The sequence below is a fragment of the Solanum pennellii genome, chromosome 3, assembly GCF_001406875.1.
Source record: "Solanum pennellii chromosome 3, SPENNV200".
In the NCBI taxonomy this organism is placed as follows: Eukaryota; Viridiplantae; Streptophyta; class Magnoliopsida; order Solanales; family Solanaceae; genus Solanum; species Solanum pennellii.
In genome coordinates, this window is record NC_028639.1 from 51,779,955 (window position 1) to 51,804,294 (window position 24,340).

Sequence of the window (24,340 nt, forward strand, 5' to 3'; positions counted from 1 at the left end):
CCTTTTTAAAAAAATATTTCTCTAATCGCCGTTGTTAACCATTAACATTATAGATCGCTTGACAAAATCTCATATTCTTTTATGCCCAAGTCTTTATTTTCAAAAAATTTCATAAGTTTTAAGAAAAATCAAATCTCTAAAGTAAAGAGTAAAAAAATTATATGGGTCTTGAATGTGATTCTTTTTATTTATGTGCTTTGAATGTAGAGTTTGAAGAAAGAGAAAGAGGATATGGTGGGTTGGGGATAGAGTGACATGGCGAGTTTGAGAAAGAAAAGACAAGTAAGTTGAGGGGGTAGGTGGTGTTTTGAAAAAGCGAGGGGAGGGGGTTGAAGAAGAAGAAGAAGAAGAAGAATAGGATGGGTGTATTTCTTTTTTTTTCACATATACAAAGTGATATCATTACTTTTATTAAAAAATAACTTAACGCGCTTTCAAAATATTTTTTTTGTCACGTAGCCAAAGTCTTTTTCCAAGTTTAGAATGGTATTAAATTAACGCAAAATGAAATTAGGAGGGGGGGGAGGTAAATAAACGCTTGTATAGTTTAAGTGTTAATGTAAGACTGCCAAGTTTAGGGGGATTTTTATGTATTTTCTCTAAAAAAATATTTAAATACTCCTTCTGTTTCACAAAGAATGGTCTAGTTTGACTTGAAAAGAAGACTTTTGAATCTCATGGTCGTAAATTAAAGTTATGTCAAATGTACAAAATTGTCCTTTAATCTTGGGGTCTTAAACATGCCACGTGAAAAGTTGGAATTAAAATGTTAAAAAAAGGTCATTATTTTTTAAACATAGTAAAAAGGAAAGGAGATCGTTCTTTTTGAAATGGAGGGATTATAATTTTTGAATTGAAAAGACTTTAACTAACAGTAGTAAAATAGGGGGGATAGAGCTATGGCAAAAAGTGACACTGAAAGTGAGAAGTTTCAGTGAAGATGACAATAAATTTTTAAAGAAGAAAGGAAAACGAAAAGAAACAATAAGAAAGAAAAAAAATATGATCAGAAGCACCAAAATGAGTTACCATTGATCGTGAGACGAATACTGTGCAACATAAGTAAATGAGTTACCAGGTTGTATTGTGCAAGCAGGTGATGATTATTGCCTTGATGATTCATACTGAAAGAGGTCATTATAGTTTGCTCCAGTTAAAGTGATAGATTGAGACTGTCCATCCATTATGGACTCTTTTGTTTTGTCACAAAAAGAAGTATTGAAAAAAGCAAGAGATAAGACTCAACAGTTTTATAATATGGTTATTTATCAATCACTCTGTTTTTTTCGTTTTTATTATTGAAATATAAGAACATTTAGAGCAAGGGTTAAAAAAGTCAATGGCTCTGATGCAATGAGAATTTATAAGGAGAAAAAGAAGAATAGATACTGTAAATTTAAGTTGATGTGATTAAATAGTTGTTACAGATGATGTAAATAAGAAAAGAAGATAATAAAATATCACACAATATCCTAACTGTCTAATTAAAGAGATTAAAGAATATTCTCATATTTAGACTATTTAATCATATTATATTGAAATATTCTCATATATATACTATTCAAATATACTATAATTAACAATTTTGATACATCATGGGCCATCTAAATCATTATAGGCTGAGAGATATGATCGTTTGAAGTTGAACTTAGTTTAAACTTAAGCTCGAAACTAAATTGATAAGGATATTCTCAACTTACTTTGTGATTGGAAATCAGCCTTAATTCATAACTAATGCGCTCATGTATCCTAACCCTATGAAGAATGAGATTTGTAACGGGTACCACATATATTTTCAATAACAATAGAAGAAATCATTACAACTTCAAGCAATAAAATAGGTTGATTGTCCATTTTAAGTAAGTAACTCTAAATCACAATTTTTTTTGTTGTAGGGTAATGTTTTCGGTGGATCCTCTTGGTCAGGGAGTAGCGAACTAGATCATTCCTTGTTCATCTGATGTTGCATTGTTCATTGTCATTCTTTTTAATCGTATATCATGTCTAAATCAGTACAATACTACTACGAGCTCCTTGATGTCAATCCTATCCAGTTATTTTATAGATTCTCAGTTGTTCTAGCAATATGGCAAGTTGCAATAGTTATTGGTGAAGGTAATATTCTTCGCGGATTGGATCGTTCATATGTTGATTATATTGGGTATGTTTGCTATTATTTATTTGTTAATTTCAATTAATTTTAAAAAATAAGTTTCAAATGCTTTCAAAAATTAAATCTTAATCTTTTGTCCTTTAAATTTTGGGTTAATATGACACTTTTTCTTTCTCTAAGAAAATTATCAACACGTATTCATCTTACATGCAATCGTGTATACAGTTGTCAATTCAAGGATGTTATGGACTTTTTATTTTACAAAGAAAAAGAGAGTGTTATGTACTTTTAAGTATATTTACTTTGTAATGTATTTAAAAAATCAATGACTCTAATATTACGAGAAATTATAAGAAGAAGAAGTAGAGATACAGTGAATTGAATTGATTAATCATTTTCTTAAGTTGATGGTAATAAATAGTTGTTATACATAATGTAAATAAGGAAAGAAGATAATAAAATACTACACAATCTCCTAATTATCTAAGTAAAGATATTATGAAATATTCTCATATATATTTAGGCTATTAATCATACTATATTTAAATATTCTCATATCTATACCATCCGAATATACTATAATTAACAAATTTGATACTTCATGAACCATCTAAATCATTATATATTGAGAGATACATTCGTTTGAAATTGACCTTAGTATAAACTTAAGCTTGAAACTAAATGGATAAAAATACTCGTAACTTACTTTGTGATAGGGGGAATTTTACAACTTTAATGCATAACCAATGCACTCATATATTCTAACTCTATGACGAATAAGTTTTGTATACCGTCGTTACATATACTTTTAACAATATGAAATAGATCGTTACAACTTCAAGCAGTAAAATAGGTCAATTGACCATTTTAAGTAATAAATACCGATTAGATTATTTTAGCTTATAAATTTTGATCCAATTGACATTTTATCTAATTTTTTTCATCTTCAAATCACCGCATTTGAAATAATCATTTGACTGAAAATTTTTACTATAAACTATTCCAAAAAAAGAGAAAGCAAGTAACTCTAATTATATCAATGACTAGATAAAATTGTACTAATTTTTAAATATCATTTTTACTTTAAAAATAAAATTTATCTTTTGAAATTTCACAATGTCAAAGTCAAACGCCTACAAAAAACAATTTCAATTTTTAAACATCATTTTTCACTTTAAAACAAGGGAAGTGCTAATGGCCAGAAAAATATTGCTAGAATTTGGCCAGAATAGTGAAAAAGACTATTATAGCCTTTTCCCTACAAAATAAAATTAACTTTTTTTGTATTTTCTAATTAATATGAGCATTTACTATTTTGATAAGATTAATTTTCTGGGTCCCATGCCTTTTTCCTTCTTCAATTCTTTTTTTTTTTGGTCATTTTACTTATCCTTCTTGACTTTTTTTTTGGCTCTTCTTATAGAAAAAACAAGAATATGGTGAAAATAAATAATTATATTTAAGCACTTAAATTAGTTAAATTCATCCTATGAATGAAACAATAAACAATGTAAAATATCTTTTTAAGAGCAAAAAAAAAATCATAATTTATTTGATTTAATGTCAGATTCTCTATGTATATATAGTTAATACATTATTATTTTTTAGTGACTCAATTTCAAATTCACTCTCTATATTTCAAATTTAAATATTTACTACTATAAGAAATATAAACTTACACCTCCAACTAAGTTTATCTATAACTAATTATATTAAAATATAATTATTATATAATAAACTAAATCTATAAAAAAATATTTTTGTGAAGTTATTCTTACAAAATTTATTAGGGTCGATACTTATATGTAATACAAATTTTTTAATTTCTATAATGTTTTGATGTTTATCATATAAAAACTGTTTTTCAGTTTTGCCTGACTTTATTGAAATATTTTCAAATTATACTTATAAAATTATTTGAATATGTATTTTAAATTTATTTAAGAGCAAATTCACAAACTTACTTAGTTAAAACTCATATTAATAATAATAAATAAATAATAGTTCACATATTATCAAGTCAGCATAATATATAAGGGTGCAAAACTATCACATATTTGATATGATTGTTGTTAAGTACGATCGACACTGATGAAGTATATGATTTTTATAATATTTTGATATCCACCATCTCTAAAATGTTTCGAGTTTTGATTGTCGTTATTAATATAGTTTTAGATTGAATGTTAAAATATTTAAATAAACACCCTAAATTTATTTAAACACAATAATTAATAAAATTATATACTTAGACGCCATATTAAAAGCAAATAAGAGTAATGATCTTAAGTTATCAAATTGACGTAATATAGTGCGGCTACAAGACTATAATTAACATTAACTCGTTACTTTCGGGGATTCTCAGCACAATTGAATGATAATGATTAGCACGATTCTTCATTAATTAATTAACGCTCATACATTGTGTGTATTTTTCTTTTAGAAAAATAATATTATAATTTTGGGACTTAGATATTTTAACTAAATATTAATAATAATGCATTTTTTTAAAGTGATTCTTGAATTAAGAGAGTCATTTCTTTTAATATAATTGTCTTAATATCAAAGTTGCCTACTCGATTTTTAATATAATACTAACATTGATATATATAGAATAATCAAATAGGTTCAAAATATTTTTACACTTAATTACTATACCACACTGTTTGTTTGATCTTCATAGTAATAATATTGTGCAGATTATGTTGGATTATTATTAAGAAAAAAAGATTTGATATACTCCTTAATTCTGTGATATAGAGATAATATATATTCCGTAAAAAAAATGTCACATATAATTCTACTATTACTTGAGCAAATTAAATAACTCATATATCCTCTTTTGACTAATGAAAGTTAAAATTTAGATTTTTAATTTATCGGAAAAGGGCCTAAAATACCCTCAAAATATTGAAAATGGTACAAACACCCTCCATCCACCTATTGGCTCCAAAATGCGCTTCTCATCCGCTTATTGGTTCCAGAATGCCCTTGTCTCCACCTTTGGGTTCAAAATTGACCACTTATTTAGCGGTTTTAAATTTAAACTATTTAATATTTTCTTAAAATATTTGGCTCTCAACTATTGGATATAATTTAATTTATTTATATCTTTTATAAATAAACCAACCCACTACCCACCTATTACTACGTACTTAAACCCCACCCAATTAATAAACCAATTCTACTTATCAAAATCGCCCTAAACAATACTAAAACAAGACGAAATTACACATTCCTGAAAATGACATCCAAAATTATTCAAGTCCGAATTGAAGCCCCAATTAATTTAGCTTGAGCCGCTTATTTAGGAGGATACTTTCAATATGATTCTCTTTCAAACTTGAATTCGAAATTTATGATCAAAGGTAAAGAAGTAGTACATTCCGAATTAATTCATGAACTTTTTTAAATATAGTTTTTTATATATTTAAACTTTAATATATTATTTTAAAAAAAAGTTATCTATTAAGTAACATCACATAATTGAGAAGAAGGAATAATTAAGATGAACATAGTTATAGTTTTAAGTTTATCGGTAAAATTTATTTAGACACTTGAATTATAATATGTTTTGATTGAGGACTTGAATGTATGATTATGTACATCTATATACATTTTCGCCTCAAATTTTTAGAAACACTCATTGGCAGGAGCTTTTCTATTATTGCATTAGTAATGGGGTGGTTTTATTAATTGGGTGGGTTTAATTAGTAATGAGTGCGTAGTGGATTGATTTGTAAAATTATGTTTTAAGTTAAATTATAACAAATAGTTGAGTGTCATGTATTAAAAAATATTCAAATAATTTAAATTTAAAACCATTGAATTAGTGGTGAATTTTGAACCCAAAGGTGGATGAGAAGGGTATTTTGGAGCCAATAGATGGATGAAGGGTAGTTTTGTACCATTTCTAATACTTTAAGGGTATTTTAGGCCCTTTTACGTTTATTTATTTATTTTAGTTTTAACCAAACAATACTCATGCAGAGGAAAATCAGATAGTTTTTTTTACGTGATTTTATTTTTGATTTTTTTTTTAAATTCAACGGTTAATTTGGGTCTTAATTATCTCCCTCATGAATATATTTGTTTATCATTATTTGAGTTTGTTTTTCCTATTTAATTTTTCGCTTCCATACTTAAGTGTAGGAAACATGAGAAATAAAAAAAATAGTGAACAAAATAAAATTGATTTTTTTGAAAAAATAAAAGCAAACTAATTTATTTATTTTTTTTGCGATATTGTTGAAGTTTGTTTTTTAGTTGTAAAAAGAGTGGATGCATCTATAATAAACATTGCAAGAAGATGAGTGAAAAATTAAATTTGATCATCAATATAGTAAATCAAAATTTTATCATTGAATTAATGAAGATAAAAAAAAAGGAGATAGATATATGAAGAGGATCAAATATACCTCGAAATATTGCGAGAAGGGTCAAATATACCTTTTATATTGATAAAAAAATCTAATAATTTTTTCACTTTCGTAAGCGAAAAACGATTTTGGATCTTCAAACATACCTCAAACTATTGCTAGAAGGGTCAAATATACCTTGTGTAATTTTTATTTTATCAAAAGTAATTTTAAATCAATTTTTTCACTTGCTTCAGCTAAAAAAGATTTTAGCTATATCAAAGTTATATATGTAACAATTGAAATAGATGTGAGCCACTTTCTTTTAAACAAAATAAATATTATCGCTAAATTACGAAGTTGAGAAATGTAATTTATTATTATTATTAGTAGTAGTATAGTACGATATAAATGACCAATATATATGACTTTTTTGATTAATAATTTGTCACTACCCAGACAGCGTGATAGGCACCCACACTACAACTTGGTGGGAGAACCACTACTAGCAACCAGCTAAAGCAATAACCTAAAAAACTAAGACATTTAAGTTACGGAAGCAAGTTAAATAACTAAGACAAGGTTCCATTACTAAATAAGGACGTAACAACTAACTAACAATGCGGAAGATAAACCTAAATTTTGAAAGTCAATGTACCAAAACTATAAACGATAACCAAGTCTAACAAGAATTTCTAAGGAACTATCTCACTAACTAAAACAAGGTCTAGGATCGAAAATGGTGGACATAGACTAAACAGAATCCCATGGCAGCCAGAACGATGTGGCTCACCCTTGAACTCGAAGCGATCACCGATTTTCTAAGTGAAGTCCGTCAACAGTGGCGTGAATATGCCCTGTACTCAACAAAAATAAGAGTAAGTGCAGAATCAGTCACAACCACCGTGTACTGGTAAGATCATGCGGTTATCCCACTAGTGTAACATAAATAAGCAATTACAACATTATAACACAAGCTTAAATATCAACATATTCAATACTATCATAAGAATTAATATTACAATTCCCATGCTTCATCACATAGTTGGTCCTCTCACGGGACCCAAAGTCAAACTGTTAGCATGCTCGAACGTGGCAATCTGATCCCACTTTTATGCCGAAACGTAGCAATAGATCCCAATTAGCATGCCGGAACGTGACAATCCAAGTTAGAGTGTGACATAAATTTATTTTAAATTTAATATTATTAGTATTTATCTTGCCATTTAAATTTTAAATTTTATTTCTTAATTGTAAATTTCAAATTTACGTCCTTTAAAATTTATATCGAAAAGTAGAGGGAAGAAAAGAAATTATTAAGGCTATCATTTTGTAGCCTTTTAAAAGATATTGAAATTAACATGTATTTATGGAAATTATGAGTATCCGAGCACAAGTCTATTCCACATATATTGGGATACTTTTTATGTATTAAAAAATAATTAATAAATTTAATTTTAAATAAGGATAAAAATATCAAAAAACAAACATATTTATAGTGTGAATATGTTATTCTGGTCAAAAAGATTTTTCTTTCTCATTCCAAATTTCAAAAATGCCGATACAATTTTAATGCTGTTATAAAATAAAGACTAAGTACTAAAATTAAACTACTAGCAATTAAGGAGAGAAGAATATAGTAGAAAGATTAAATAGAAAACTTGAACCTTTCTTTTTGGTGTATTTTCTATAGAGATTACAATGCCTTTTATAGGTATAAGGAGGGTATAATGGACATTCATTAATTTAGTTTAAAGCACTCCCCCTTGGATGTCCATTTAAAATAAAATTCTTAGTAAAGTAACAAATGTAAATAGTTGTTCCTAATACGCATTACTTGCTGCCTCCTTAAAAACCTTATCAGAAAAAACCTAGTGGGATAAAACCTTGATTAAGGAAAAAAGAGTACAGCGCCTATTTTACTCCCCCTGATGAAAACCATGATTTAGCCGCCCAAGTTTTCTCATTCCAATCTTGTATATCATCATCTCAAAAGTTGCGGTTGGCAAAGACTTGGTGAATAAATCAACCACATTATCACTCGGACGAATCTGATGTACGTTGACATCACCATTCTTTTGGAGCTCATACGTGTAGAAAAACTTAAGTGAAATGTGTTTCGTTTTATCGCCTTTTATGAATCCTCCCCTGAGTTGTGCTATGCATGCTGCATTATCTTCATATAAAATTGTGGGCACTTTGTCGCATTTCAAACCACATTTTTCTCGAATAAGTGTATAATGGACCTTAACCACACACATTCTCGGCTAGCCTCATGAATAGTTATTATCTCAGCATGATTTGATGAAGTGGCCACAATGGACTGTTTCGTAGATCTCCAAGATATAGTAGTACCCCCGCATGTGAATAAATAATATGTTTGAGATCTAGCTTAATGTGGGTCAGACAAATATCCTGCATCAGCATAGCCAACAAGATCTGGACTACAATCATTAGAGTAAATAAACCCATATCAATAGTCCCTTTTAGATACCGCAATATGTGTTTGATTCCATTCCAATGTCTCTTAGTAGAAGCAAAATTATATCTTGCTAACAAATTAACCGAAAAGGTTATATCAGGCCTTGTAGTGTTAGCAAGGTACATTAGTGCACCAATTGCACTGAGATATGGTACTTCAGAACCGAGAATTTTCTCATCCTTTTCTTGAGGTCGAAATGGATCTTTATTCACATCAAGTGATTGAAGTACTTAATGGATGTGCTTCATCCATATAAAATCTTTTCAACACCTTTTCTGTGTATATAGATTGATGAACAAAAAACCGTTTGTCAAATGCTCTATTTGCAAACCAAGACATAATTTTGTCTTTTCGAGATCTTTCATCTCAAATTCATTCTTCAAATAATCGATTGCCCTGTGAAGTTCCATTGGAGTTCCAATAAGTTTTATGTCATCAACATAAATAGCAAGTATAACAAACCCTGATATTGTTTTCTTTATAAACACAAATGGGCAAATCGCATTATTTATATAACCTTCCTCAGATAAATACTCACTAAGACGGTTTTACCACATGCGTCCAGATTGCTTCAAACCATACAATGACCTTTGCAATCTAATTGAGTACATTTCCCGAGGCTTTGAACTGTATGCTTTGGACATTTTGAATCCTTCAGGAATTTTCATGTATATCTCATTATCAAGTGATCCATAAAGGTAGGTTGTAACCACATCCATCAAATGCATTTCAAGTTTCTCATGGATCGTCAAACTAATGAGATAACGCAATAATATTGCATCCATAACGGGTGAGTATGTCTCTTCATAATCGACGCCGGGCCTTTGAGAAAATCCTTGTGCAACAAGACGTGATTTGTACCTTTGTATTTCATTTTTCTCATTTATTTTCCGCATAAAACCCATTTATTACCAACAGGTTTAACACCATCAGGTGTTTGTACTATAGACCCAAAAACTTCGCGCTTGACAAATGAATTCAATTCTGATTGAATTGCTTCTAGCCATTTTTGCCAGTCATTTCTCTGTCGACATTCTTCAACAGATTGAGGTTCAAGATTCTCACAATTTTGCATAATTTTTTATGCAACATTGTATGCAAAACATAATCCACCGCTATTTTCGAGCGATTCAGATTTGTTTCATGATCACTTGATTTTATGGATAGTTCATTATTTCTTTGAGTCTCAAGCTCATTGATTCCTCCAAGGATATCAGAATTACTCACATCTTGACTTTCTATGTGAGGTTTTTTCATAGTGTCATTTTGATCTTTTAATTTTCTTTTTCTAGGATTTTGATCCTTTGATCCTAATGGTCTACCACGCTTCAGCCGTGCTTTTAACTCATTAGCTATGACACTAGTTGATGGTCCTACGGGGACATCAATTCAAACTGGGACATTCTTTGCAGGGACATGTGATATAGCAATCCTTTTCAAATCTGTAAATGCATCTGGCATTTGATTTTGCGATTTTCTGCAAATGAATGATCTTTTGTACTTCTAGCTCATAAATGGAAGTACGAGGATCAAGATGAGACAATGATGGATTTTTCCATAAAATTTCTCCTTTAATTTCACAATTTTCTCCCCCTAATTTTGGGAAAAGTATCTCATCAAACCGACAATTTGTGAATAAGGGTGTGAACATATCTCCAGTTAATGTCTCAAGGTAGCGAATAATAGAGGGCGATTTAAACCCAATATCTATTCCTAACCTTCTTTGGGGACCCATCTTAGTGCGCTGTGGTGGTGCTACCGTCACATAAACAGCGCATCCAAAAATTCTCAGATGAGATATATTAGGTTGTTGACCCAAAGCCAATTGTAATGGAGAAAAATTATGATAATTTGTCGGTCAGACACGAATAAGTGTTGCAGCATGCAAAATTGCATGACCCCACGCAGAAGTGGGCAACATAGTTTTCGTAAGTAATGGTCTTGCAATCAACTGCAGTCGTTTAATTAGTGACTCAGCCAGACCATTTTGAGTGTGAACATGAGCTACAAAATGTTCAACTCTTATCCCAATCGACAGACAGTAATCATTAAATGTTTGGGATGAAAACTCTGCAGCGTTATCAAGGCGAATAGATTTAATCTGATTATCAGGGAACTGTGCCCGTAATCGTATTATTTGTGCCAACAATTTTGTAAATGCCAAATTGCGAGATGACAATAGGCATATGTGAGACCATTAAGAGGAAGCATCTATTAGGACCATAATTTATCTAAATGGCCCACTCGGTGGGTGAATTGGCCCACAAATGTCTCCATGTATACGTTTGAAAAATGTAGGGGACTCAATTTTGACCTTTGTTGGTGATGGTCTCACAATTAACTTGCCTTGATAACATGCATCACAAGAAAATTCACCATTTTAAAAGAATTTTCAACTTCTTTAATGGATGCCCATTTGAATTTTCTATTATTCGTCTCATCATTATAGACCCAGGATATCCCAGACGATCATGCCAAAGTACAAAAATATTGGAATCAGTAAGCCCCCGGTTTACTATAGAATGTGCCTCAATTGCACTAATTTTTGTCCAATACAATCCAGATTATAAGGCCGTGAATTTTTCTACAACATATGTCTGCCTGGAGACATTTTTGGTTATACCAAGATATTCAAGATTCATTTCATCAATTGTCTTGATGTGATAACCATTTTCACGAATATCTTTGAAACTCAATAAATTTCTCTGAGATTGAGGAGAAAACATGGCATTATTTATTATGAGTTTAGTTTTCTTGGGCAAAATTATAATGACTCTTCCGGAGTCCTTACTCAAATTAGTATTACCAGATATCGTAGTAACGTTCATATTGCCCATACTCAAATGAAAAAAATATTTCTCATTTTTGAATATCGTGTGTGTTGTACCAGAATCAGTCAATTGAGAATTTTTGGAATGATTTGCTTGGAGAATCATCCATATCTTCAAAAGTAATGAAATAAATTTATATTAAATGATCAATTATCTTTTGTTAAATATTTAAGAAATAATGTAAATGTTAAAATGATATTTGAATCATTAATAATGCATAAGATTTTTATCACTGAAACCTTTAACACTAAATTTAATTTAGTTTAGCATGTATAATATAAGTATTAATATAATAATAATTTTAATATCTTGAAAAAACATTTGAATGACAAAAAGGAAAAGATGTTTTCCACTTACTAATTTAGGTAGTATAACTTTAATATTTTTCAATTCCTTTTCAAATCATAAAATTCCAACTCACTTTCCATTGGTGTTTCTAAAAGAATGGACTTAACGAATATGCATGGACAAATATGAGCACTTTAGCTATTTATTTTCCACATTATGATCAATACAAAACAACAAATATTAATAACATTAGTAAATATCAACCCTGATTATTCTTCCATATCCACAGAATCGTCACCAATTAAGTGATCTATTTTTCCTTCAAGGTGTGTGAAGAAATCAGCCACATCCAAGTGTTTGATGTCAACATGATCAGTGATAAAATTAGTTTTGAGATTTTTATCCTTCCTTTTGAGTGATGCTTGATAAAGCTCAACCAAATATTTATGAGTACGACAATCACGTGCATAATGACCCTTTCCACCACATCGGAAACAATTTATTTTAATTGTTTCACGTTTCACATCTTTTCCTTTTCCCCTTTGATAACTATTTTTTCTTTTGTGAATGATTAACACCGGGAAAAGGATTTAGCTCTTGGTCATAATTATGACCATGGCCTCTTCCACGCCTAGCGTGGTGGACGTACACCTCATTCACTTCAGGAAGTGGTGTAGATCCAGTGGGACGATTCTCGTGATTTTTCATTAACAAATCATCATTTTGTTCAGCCACGAGAAGATGAGAAATCAGTTCAGAATACTTCTTGAAACCTTTTTCTCGATATTGTTGCTGTAAAAGCACATTCGAGGCATGAAATGTGGAGAACGTTTTTTCCAGCATATCAATATCATTAACTGTATCTCCACATAGTTTCAATTGAGAAGTAATTTTGAACATGACAGAATTGTACTCATGAATAGACTTAAAGTCTTGTAGTCTTAAATTCATCCAATCATATTGTGCATTTGGATGAATGACCATCTTCAAATGGTCATACCTTTCTTTTAGATTATTCCACAGAATGAGTGGATCTTTGACTGTGAGAGATTCAATTTTCAAAATTTCGTCAATATGATGACGTAAGAATATCATTGCTTTAGCACAGTCTTGTTTTGATGCTTTATTTTTAATTTTAATGGTGTCTCCAAGACCCATAGCATCCAAATTGATTTCAGCATCCAATATCCATGAAAGGTAGTTCTTGCCAGAACTTTGAAGGGCAACGAACTCAAGTTTAGTAAGATTAGCCATAATAATAATAAGAAAAATAATAATACCTTAGCCTTCAAATTTAGTCTTCAAACTTTGAAATGACAGAGTCTCGTGCTGATGACGTGTTATAAAATAAAGATTAAGTACTATAATTAAACTAATAGCAATTAAGGAGAGAAGAATGTAGTAGAGAGATAAAATAGGAAACTTAAATCTTCCTTATTTTTGGCGTATTTTCTATAGAGATTATAATGCCCTTTATAGGCATAACAAGGATATAATGGACATTCATTAATTTAGTTTACCACAAATGCAAGTCAAACTTATTTTTTCAATTTCGGTCGTTAGCAATGTAGCAAGTGATATTTTCCTCAGAAGGAGTGATATGTAGAGCTGTCAATATGTGCTAGCTCATCCCATCCGGGTTAACCCATACAGACTTTGACATTTTACGGGTTAGGCCGGGCTAGCCCATTTTTTGTGTGGGCCAGAAAATGGTCGGTTCAGCCCACAAGTACGTGGGCTACAGGCTTGTCGTGCCTGTCCACTTTTTTAAAAATTATATTTTTTATACAATTATTAATTTAAATTATAAATTATAATTTAAAAATATTATCATAATTATCGACAAAACAATATTACATAATGTTAATGTTACTACTCATAATCAAATTCACAAATAAAATTGTCTTTATAAAATATTTATTAAGTTAAGTTACCATTTTCAAAAAAATAAAAAAAGAATTATTAAGTTTTTTTAAAGTAAAAGTATAAATATTTAAGTAGAAATATTAACCTAACTGTTTTGAGTTTGGACTCTCTTTAATTTTAAATTTAATATTATATTATATTTTTTAATTAAATTTTAGTGGCCCACGGGCTGACCCTACCGATATTTCTCAAGCCCCTCAAATCATCAGAATTATTCAGGCCGAGTTAAAAAATACTTTTTTTAAATGGGCTACAATAATCTTAATTCAATCTATTAAATCTCGAGTTAGGCTAGGCCGGCAGCCCATATTGACGGCTTTAGTGATATGATACAAAACCCCAAACAATTAACATTATCCACATTCCACATACATACAACAGCGGCAAAGAAAAAGTGGAATCCCTTTTCCATGGCTATCTCTACATCCTTTTGCCGCCCCATTTCCTCTTTCAATGCTATCACTTCACCGTCTCTCTGTTACTTCAAACCCTTGTACCACCACTTGAAACTTGATCCTTCTTTGCCCCTAGTCAAGTGTTGCTCCTCTCACATTGGACAATCTCCAGAACACATCAACGGCAGGTATTTTTCTCCTGAAGTCCAGACCTAGATTTACTACAATTGTGTAGATTCCTCTAATTGAAATTTATATTTAGTTGATGATTGTGGTGAATGTAGCTTAAGATTCTACAAAATCTTTTGCCTGTTTGTACAACTCGATTATTGTGACAAGACTGTTGTGTATTGATGATGAATGTATTAGTTGTATGGAATTGAATTTTATTTTAAGAGCGATTCAACTTGTACAAGTTGAGAGGTGGAATACTGTCCTTGAGTATTCAAAATGCGTTAATAAATTTGCACTCTTAACTCTACTAACTTATAGTGAAAAGGTTATTCGTTTAGTATTTTTTGTGGGTTCGTCAACCTGAGGTGAGGCGAACATATTGTACTGGGGAGGAGTGTGAGTTCAGAGTTGTCGAACACTAGCACACCAGTTTTTGCATCTGATTTAGAAGGGCTTATGAAACCTTTTACTTTAATTTTTGGAAGTAAGAGTAAAATTTCATAAATTAGCAGTCTAAGTTCAACAGATGGGAGTTATTCATTCTATTCAGTCAGCTAATAAGCTCAGATGTTATATACTTTTCGCCGAATAGGCTAGTTATTCGAGCTTTCTTTTTTCATTCGCGGAGACCGGAGTAAATGTTTCACTGGTCGCAAAAAGTGGAGTTTATCCTATTTACCTTGGATTGAATGCTTTTTAGCAATACCAAAAATATTTTACATCCTTCCACTTTTAGTTACTTTATTTGTCATGCTATTGATATTTTTTGTATGACCTTGAATTTCTTAAAAATATTAACTTTCATTCTAACTTATGTATGTCATGCAGTATCACTTCAGACATAATTGAAAAGTCCCTAACAATAACCTGTTACAACGTATTATTAAACCACTTATCTCTGTTGGAATGTAGTTATTTGTGCTTGCTTTGCATGAAGTTGTGTGTTCCTAATATCAACTTCCTTGTTTTGTCTGCGTTCTGTGATAGGCAACCTGATTTATCTCCTATAGCTCCTTTTGGTGTCACAATGACAAATAATGGAACATCTAAACCATCATATAGATGGCGTAGGGTACTGCTTAAAGTTAGTGGTGAGGCACTAGCAGGAGATCAAGCACAAAACATTGATCCAAAGGTCAGAATAGTAGAACTGCTCACATATCTCCATGCCGCTGTGTTGTTCTGTTCTTTCTAGATTTCTGATCTTTTTTAAAGCTTTCATGTTGTTATACAGATCACAATGGCCATTGCGAGGGAAGTGGCAGCTGTCACTCTACTTGGCATCGAGGTAATTTTTGAATAAATCAAATATTTCTTTCCTTAAAGATCCTTATTCTTATATTATATGAAGGTGGTTCATCATCTGAAGGGTTTGGCTTTGTTTCATTAACGAAAACCTTTTTTATCTATCTTTCTGCTCCTTATTTTGAAGGATTCTTAGACCGTTGATTTATTATTATTTTCTCTATAATTCATGGTATGGTTGGAGTATTAACCTTGGGATTCTTATCGCAATAATTTGTACATTTTCATTTCTTGTGCTATCTGAAGTCGATATTTACCCAAATTTCCTACTTGACAGTGCTCAAGATTGTTTTGGGGAAATTGAACTAGATATATGGTAGTCATTTCGTTAGAATTCTATAGCAATGAATCATTCTCGTGTCCAACAGAATTTGCAAATTATTTATGTAATTCAACATATGAACCATTTGTTGATTTTCATATTTATTATTTGCTATTCTAACTTCTTGTTTCCAATCTTAAGTCATATTATTAAATCAGTAAATACTGCTATGAGCTCATCGGTGGCAATCTGGTTCTGTTTTTTCATAGATTTCTCAGTTCTTCTAGCAACTGTGTAGGTCTTCCATAGTTGTTAGTGGATGTAATGTTTTCAGCGGATCCTCTTGGGCAGGAGGTAGCAGACTAGATTATTCCCTGTTCATCTGATGTTCCATTGTCAATTTTCATATTTGTCATTCAAACTTCTTTTCAATCGTATGTCATGATTAAATCAGTATAGTACTGCTAAAAGCTCCTCCTTGATGACGATCTTATCCAGTTTTTCAAGGATTCTCAGCTGTTCTAGCAATGTGGCAGGTTGCAATAGTTGTTGGTGGAGGTAATATTTTTCGTGGATCCTCCTGGGCAGGAAGTAGTGGACTGGATCGTTCCTCTGCTGATTATATTGGGTATGTTTGCTATTGTATTTCTGTGTTGGGCAGGTGGACTGGGTAATATTTTGTACTGTTGTTTGTGCAATTTAGCATGCTTTAGACAAACATGCCTCTAACTTAAAGATGTGATTAGGTACACATTCTTTGATAGCTTTCAGAAAATGTACTTGAGGAAGCAAAGGGTGGTAGGAAGAGTTTTGATGGATTCCTATTTCGTATTTCGGTATTTCCATAAAAAATGATGTAGGACAGACTTGGTTGTTTTTCTTTTACATCAACTAGCGGTTAAACAAATCAGAACGGGGTTTCTAGGGAGGCCCATTTTTCCTTTTTAAGGCTTTGGTGTTGGTAACTAAAATTATGAAAAGGTGCTGAAAGGAATTAAGCATGTGCCTGAATAGATGAAGATTTGGAGATCAAAGATGCCAAGAAAGAAAGATACTACGAAAGAAGTGTTTGGCAGCTTTTAACAGTGATCGTGTATCAGATACTTACTACATACAGAGGCTTTAAAGTTGTTGGCCAAATTCCAAAGAGTATTTTGATGGCTTTAGAAATCTGAAGTTATGTAAAGACAGGACAAGATAACCCTTGAATTAAATGTATCACACAACTCATATTCTTTTCTTATTTTACTTCAATATGATCTATACAAACTACCGAGTCCTAGCTACTCGGACATTTACTTGCAACTGGATGCTATTAAAAGTTAAAACTGGGGCTAAGCTTACTCTAAACTATCTGAGCTGTATAGGATGCCCCTAGTGCAGATATCTGGCAATCATTTTAGAATTATATCTCTTGGCCAAGATTAAAATCATATTATAGTGAGGACAGGTAGCATTAAAACTGATTAGAACATAAAACAAGATCAATTCTTTTTATAGATGTCAGTTTTCAATCTATGTAGGTTATGCCTGATATAAGCAAAATCTATGTTTTTTCAAATGCATTTTGTTTTTTTCTTGATATCTAATGGGATACAAATGCTTTTGTTTTAAATTATGTGAGCCTGAGATTCAGCAGAACCTGGTGGTACAAATCTTGTTTTCAATCCAAATGTTTTCCTTGTAATTTTATTCAAACCAGTATTTGCATTGCTAGGGGCTGCAGACCTCCAGGCCGATATACTTGAAAACAGAGCTATTCTCTAAATACAGCTCTTCTGGAGTGACAAGATCAGTTCTTTAAGTTGGTCAGATTGAGACCCTCATCTTTGCCTGAGTTTGAATGATGGTATCACATGTTATTTAATCTGTCCTATGATTTATCAGCGTGTGCTGAAGATGCATGGGATAGAGATAACTTTGGGACTACTATTAATTAAAGTTTTATCACTTACCTTTCAGGATGTTGGCAACTGTAATGAATGCAATATTCTTACAAGCTACAATGGAGAGCATTGGAATCCCCACAAGAGTCCAGACTGCATTTAGAATGTCGGAAGTTGCTGAACCATATATCCGTAGAAGGGCTGTTAGGCATCTTGAGAAAGGGAGAGTAGTGATTTTTGCAGCAGGAACTGGAAATCCCTTCTTCACGACAGACACTGCTGCAGCACTGCGTTGTGCAGAGAGTGAGTTCTACTTCTTCCTGATTCAGATGTTCTACATGCATAAACTTTGACATACTTGCAAATTAAAGTGGATTCAGCAAAATAACTTTCTTCCTTCCTAAATTGGATAAAAGAGAAAACAAAACTAAGAAGAAAATGTTACAAGGTCACTATACACCTTAAACTATACTATATTGTAAAGTACTCATAATGGAGTGGATAATGACTTAAGTTCCTTCAGAGGTGGTTTGGTAATTTTCTTAAAACCAATTCTTCATGGCTCATGTTGAAAGGAAGAAGTACTACCCAGGGTGTTATGAATAGAAGAATGCCTACCAAAGTGAAAGGTAAGTTCTACAGGACAGTTATATGTCCGGCAATGTTTATGGCAGTGAATGCTGGGCCTCTAAAGTCCAACATATCCAAAAGACGATTATTAGAGAGTTGCGGATGCTAAGATGGATGTGCATCCATACAAGATTAGATAAGATTAAAAACGACCACATTAAATAGAAGGTGCAAGTAGCACGCATTAGGATAAACTGAGATAGTTGCTTGAGATGGTTCAGTCATCTCCTGCATAGACCTACTGATGCACCTCTTTGTAGGTGTGGAAGTGTGGTGGGTGAAGTAAACCTAAAATTACATGGAAGAAAGTTGTTTCAAACGACTTACAATTTCTTGAAATCAATGCAGACTTGGTGAAAGATAAAGCACAACTGAAGAAAAAGATCCATATCTACCCGTTGAGAATAGGTTTTAGTCTTGTTAGTTCTTTGATTTTGAATTTATTGCTTATGTAGGAGTATTTTGATCTTATTATAGATTTAGATGCCAATAAAAATATAGAGAACTTTTAATATTATTGTTATTACCATTATTTAATATATATTTGACTTAGTTTTCACTTTATTTTTATTTGGTGTCGTGATAAAACAAATGAATTGAGTGTAAATAGAGAAATATGATCAGTGAGGTTCATATAGTCGGTCCCAATTTGTTTGGGACTGAAGGGTAGTTTTTTAATGTTGAAATTCTTCATTGCTCGTGTGAAGCTATTTTGCTAAGAATAAACCAAGTTTATTGAATGCACACTTCAACACCTAGATGTTTACTAATATTTATTCCCATTAAATGGAACATGTCATGCACAAACATTGGAACATGATTGAATCGTTTGTCCCTAAATGATTCTCATCCAATTGATGATGTGGTCTTTGAGACAAATGGCGCTCTGCTACTGAAACATATATGAGAATGAACATCTCTTTCTTTTTTTGTTTCTCACCAATCAAAGTTTGAATGCATTGCAGTTAATGCTGAGGTGGTGTTGAAGGCAACAAATGTTGATGGAGTCTATGATGATAACCCTAAGCATAATCCTAATGCTCGTCTTCAGGATAACCTGACTTACCATGATGTTATTTCAAAAGAGCTCTCAGTGATGGACCTTACTGCGATTACTTTGTGCCAAGAGAATAACATTCCAGGTACGAGGTTTTCAGCCCTTGGATTCCTTTTTTCATTTTCAGGATGACTCTGGAGGTGTCATTGGCGAGTCCTTCCCTTTTAAATCAACTCACAAATTGACTTACCCAATCTTATTTTTTCTTTTTGCAGTTGTCGTTTTTAATCTCAATAAAACAGGTAACATTACTAAAGCCATTAAAGGAGAGAGAGTTGGCACATTGATTGGTGACACATGGAATACAGAAGCAGTAGTATCTTAAGAGGACAAAATAGTTGGTTTCAGCAGATGGAAGTTGGATCACTGTTCGTAGCATTTCAACACACTCAGATAGCTCATTTGGCAGATTGTTCCAAGAAGTTGGCACTCAATTGAGTAAATTATGTGCCGTTTGCCCTTCGAAAACTATGGATTCGAAAGTACTGAAGATAAGCATATAATCTCCCGGAATATTTTTAACATAAATGCTGATGCTGGATACTACTCCCTTGGAATTTTCAGAGCTTTTCTTGAAGTGCAAAACTAGGTAGCCAAAGAGTTGCATTCTTTGACGTGTAATGTTACTTGATATCTGCATTTCTATTCTTGTCCCTAACATATTCATTCACTTGGGGGTTGTTTTGGTTTGAATATGATCTATCTATAAGAATTATGCATTACTTATATATGGTTTGATGTATAACAAAATTTACTGCGTATGTAAAATTGCGTACTACGTATATAGCGTTTGTTTTTTGATACAAAATGTTGCATGTCAGTTGTAGCTATGCATAACTAATATTCCTTTTGTTTTATTTTGTGTATTAATTAGTTTGACTAGAAATAATTAACAATGAATCAATAAACAATATAAAAAATAATTAATTAGGCTAAGTTTGTTTTCCGGTGTGGCTATTTAACGACACCATAAAAGTAAGAAGCGAAGTGTCTGAGAGTTGGTTACACACAGCTTCTAATAAGAGTCATCTGAATGTTCCCGGCAAGTTCAGATCTTCAGGGGATATGTGGAATGCCATTAGATAAATTCATATGCTAAAGTCTGCAGCGGCGGACTTAGGTTTTTTAAATTACGGGTGCTTTCTTAGCTTAATAAATAGACTTGTTAAGAGTGAGATTCAAGCTCTATTTCAGCAACACTGAAACAGGCTTATGCATCTCACTATGAGGCACTGACCAATCATATAATTTGTTCATTGGATCCTCTGCGCTAATTTATACAAATATTTTTTAATTTTTACATAAAAATATATACCAAATGAGTGTAGGTGGATTCGCCCCTACCTTTGCCGACACCTAAAAAAAATAAATGTGGAAAGTCTAGTGAGCTGTGACTATGGGACTCAATTCCGTGATACTCTTTCCAACTCTTGCGGCGCCCCGCACTGGAATTGATTTCAATTTTCACGTATATAGTAGTAGTCTTATGCATTGCTTATGAATTACTCCGGTTAACTTTTACGTCATATTTGAATTTGACATGTGTAATAATAAAAAAATAATTAACATATTTTATCACATTATTCCTATTAATTGGTAATTATTATTATGTTTTGAAGAAAAAGTTAGAGAATAAGTAATTATTGCTAAAGGAAATATGATTTTTTTTTAAATTTTTTCTTAATAGATTAAAAGTGACAAGTAAAATAAAAATTTATTTTTAGAATCATGAATAAATAAAAATGATCAAAGAAAATATTAGAAAGATGACAAAATTATTTTTCGTTAAATTAATTTAAGTTTACTTCGATCCGAATAGTTAACCAACTAACTTGATTCCCAAATTTTACTTGTAAAACTAGTAAAGTGTAAAACTTATAAGTCCTTCATTCGTCCGATATTATTTGTCATGGTTTCTATTTTTAGAGTCAAACTATAAAAACTTTGACTAACATTTTAAGATGTATTTTTTAATCATATTAATACACAAAAAACTGCAATTTATAGTAATTCTCATATAACTTTAGAATATCTATATTTGTTTTTAACATATCGAATTAATGTGATTTAATTTAACTTTAAAAATTAGTCAAATTGACTTTCGAAAAATGCAACATAACAAAGGAAGTAGTAAAATATTTATTAATTTCACATTACTTTTACCATGAAAAATAAATATAATTAAGCTATTTTAGTATGAAAAAAATATTATTTTATAGCACGTGAAATTGAGTGATCTCTGTACCATTGCACCCCAAAACCTCAACAGAACCCTATCCTCACATTTCTCACCATTCACCCAAACACTGGTCAAACACTTCTTTTTCAACGATTCATCCATATATATATACCATGCACAATAACAACTTCAACAAACTAAATTACATCAATGGCATCTGGTAATTTCTCTCTGGTAATCCTCTTTTTATTATTCTCCCTCTCTTATGCCATTGATGATCACCACCACCATTTACCGCCTGAAATTCGAGAAGCTTGTAAAGTCTCACATGATCCATCAAAATGCGAGGCTTCTTTCCATTATCATTTTCCTTCAAAATTCTCAACCCTTCAAATAATCTATTCAGCATTAGCTCGCTCTATGCATAAACTCACCAAGGCCCAGGCCTTGGTCAAGGATATACAAAAATCTGCCGCTGGAAACGTGAATGTTACCGTTGCCACGGTAAATTGTGCGGAGGGACTCGCGTTTTCAGAATACAGATTTAAACAAACGGCTAATGATGCATTGGCAAGAGGCGAAATTAAGGACGCTCGCGCATGGATGAGCGCAGCCTTAGGGTATCAACATGGCTGCTCCGCGGGTTTACAGAAGGTGAATGACACCTCACGAGTTATACAAACTATAGTGTTAATGGGGTCATTGATTGGGTTTACTAGCAATACATTGGGGATGATAATCAATTTTGATATTCATGGGAATCAAATCGGATTATGGAGTCCGCCTAAAACCGAACGTCAAGGATTTTGGGAAGGTGTTACAGGGACCAGGTATCTAAAATTTTTTATTCAATTTATTTATTTGTGTGGTTTTGACTTGATATAAAATTTGGACATTATCAGAATGGATGTGAAGGGAGGAGTGCCATCGAATTTGAAGCCGAATGTGACGGTTTGCAAAACAGGAAATTGTGAGTATAGGACGGTGCAGGATGCGGTGAATGCAGCGCCTAACAACTTGGTCTCTGAGAGATTTGTGATATGGATCAAGACGGGGTTGTATGATGAGATTGTTAGGGTTCCTATGGCAAAGAGGAATTTGGTGTTTTTAGGAGATGGAATGGGACAAACTGTTATTACAGGATCATTGAATGTAGGCAACATGGCCAAAAGTGGCGTCACCACTTTTGAATCTGCTACTGTCGGTAAGCAGTTTATTTTCTCTTTTGGAAAGTTTCCCCTATTCTCCATTCGCATTTGAAGTCCAATCTCAATGGGTGAATGATTCTTACCAAAGTTGTTTCTATATTTGAAATTTAAATCGGAACTTCTAGTTAAGAAAAGGAACAATTTAATCTGTTACATTAGTAGTATTTTCTATTATACTTCCTCAATTTCATATCAAGTTAATTTTTAAGCTGTTTTAAACTCTTAAAGATAAATAGATTAAGATATAAATTAAACCTAATTTTTCATTTTTATTCTTATTACTTATTGTCAAATTTATGGTTAAAATAACTAAATATTAATTAATCATGAATTTCAATATTAACTAATGAAAGATAAAATTGGAAGAACACTATAAAAATAGTCTTAAAAACGGAAACACTAAGTTAATTTGAAAAATTAAAAATACCTAAAAAATTAACTTAATAAACAAATCCATAAACTTGTTCGGTTTTTCCCTTCAAGTACCTCAACTACACCATAATTTGTTTATTTTAAACACTGTTGGCTGATTTTAATAAGTTTTTCTATTGCAAATGTCTTTAATTGTATTTGTATTGTAATGATTTTGATGGAAGAAATGAAGACAAATTGTGTGTTAGTCTCATTTGTTTTCTAATGTGTTCAAATGACTTGAAGTAAAACACAATATTGTCGAACAATTTCACTATCAATTAGACTAATGAGTTCTGGAACAACATATGTATCCTCTATTAATAACCTTCACAAAATTTGGTTCAACATCAGCCAACAATGTTTAAAATGAAGAAAGTAATCTCTTCAGGCCGAGGCGCGGATATCTCGCTCTCTTTAAGGAGATTCAAGCCCACTGCAGCAAATGTTTTCACCGGTCCAGCAGTAGTCCTCTTTGACTTGTCCCCTCCAGGATACAACAGCCTTCACAAAGTATAACTCAACAACTCTGGACAAGAGTTGAGTCTAAAGCTCCACAAAAAAGAACACCTCCCTTCAACTAATAAGAACTCTCTTTTAGACTAACTCTTTCACTCTTTGTTTTCTCTTATGAATTGTGTGTCTCTAAAACCAAATGAAGACTACCACTATTTATACTACAAGAAGTCTTCCTAGCAATGAATAGGAAGATAATGGAGGTAGTAAATAGTGAAGATAATGGCCTTAGGAGTTACATAGGTTACAATGGGAGTTACATAGGTTACATAAGTTACAATGGGAGTTACATATGTTACATAGGTTACAAAGGGAGTAA

The 24,340-nt window shown here is 31.7% G+C and overlaps 3 protein-coding genes across 3 annotated transcripts in view; 2 read left to right on the forward strand and 1 right to left on the reverse strand.

Annotated features, from left to right (window-relative positions):
• Positions 1-12,621: 12,621 nt before the first annotated feature.
• LOC107013424 lies at positions 12,622-13,326 on the reverse strand. Its single transcript, XM_015213336.1, has one exon. The coding sequence runs from the start codon at positions 13,324-13,326 to the stop codon at positions 12,622-12,624; it is 705 nt and encodes a 234-aa protein (XP_015068822.1).
• A 998-nt stretch (positions 13,327-14,324) lies between these two features.
• LOC107014864 (uridylate kinase) lies at positions 14,325-20,485 on the forward strand. The gene is made up of 7 exons (XM_015214970.2): positions 14,325-14,581; positions 15,555-15,702; positions 15,802-15,855; positions 16,671-16,762; positions 18,097-18,323; positions 19,616-19,792; positions 19,923-20,485. The coding sequence occupies exons 1-7, from the start codon at positions 14,325-14,327 to the stop codon at positions 20,030-20,032; spliced, it is 1,065 nt and encodes a 354-aa protein (XP_015070456.1). The 3' UTR covers positions 20,033-20,485.
• A 1,522-nt stretch (positions 20,486-22,007) lies between these two features.
• The window catches only part of LOC107013029 (probable pectinesterase/pectinesterase inhibitor 51), a 9,013-nt gene continuing 6,680 nt past the window's right edge, over positions 22,008-24,340 (forward strand). Inside the window, exons 1-2 of the mRNA XM_015213012.2 lie at positions 22,008-22,716; positions 22,789-23,090. Coding sequence (XP_015068498.1) covers positions 22,097-22,716; positions 22,789-23,090 — 922 coding nt within the window. The 5' untranslated portion in view covers positions 22,008-22,096. The remainder of the gene's footprint in view (positions 22,717-22,788; positions 23,091-24,340) is intronic.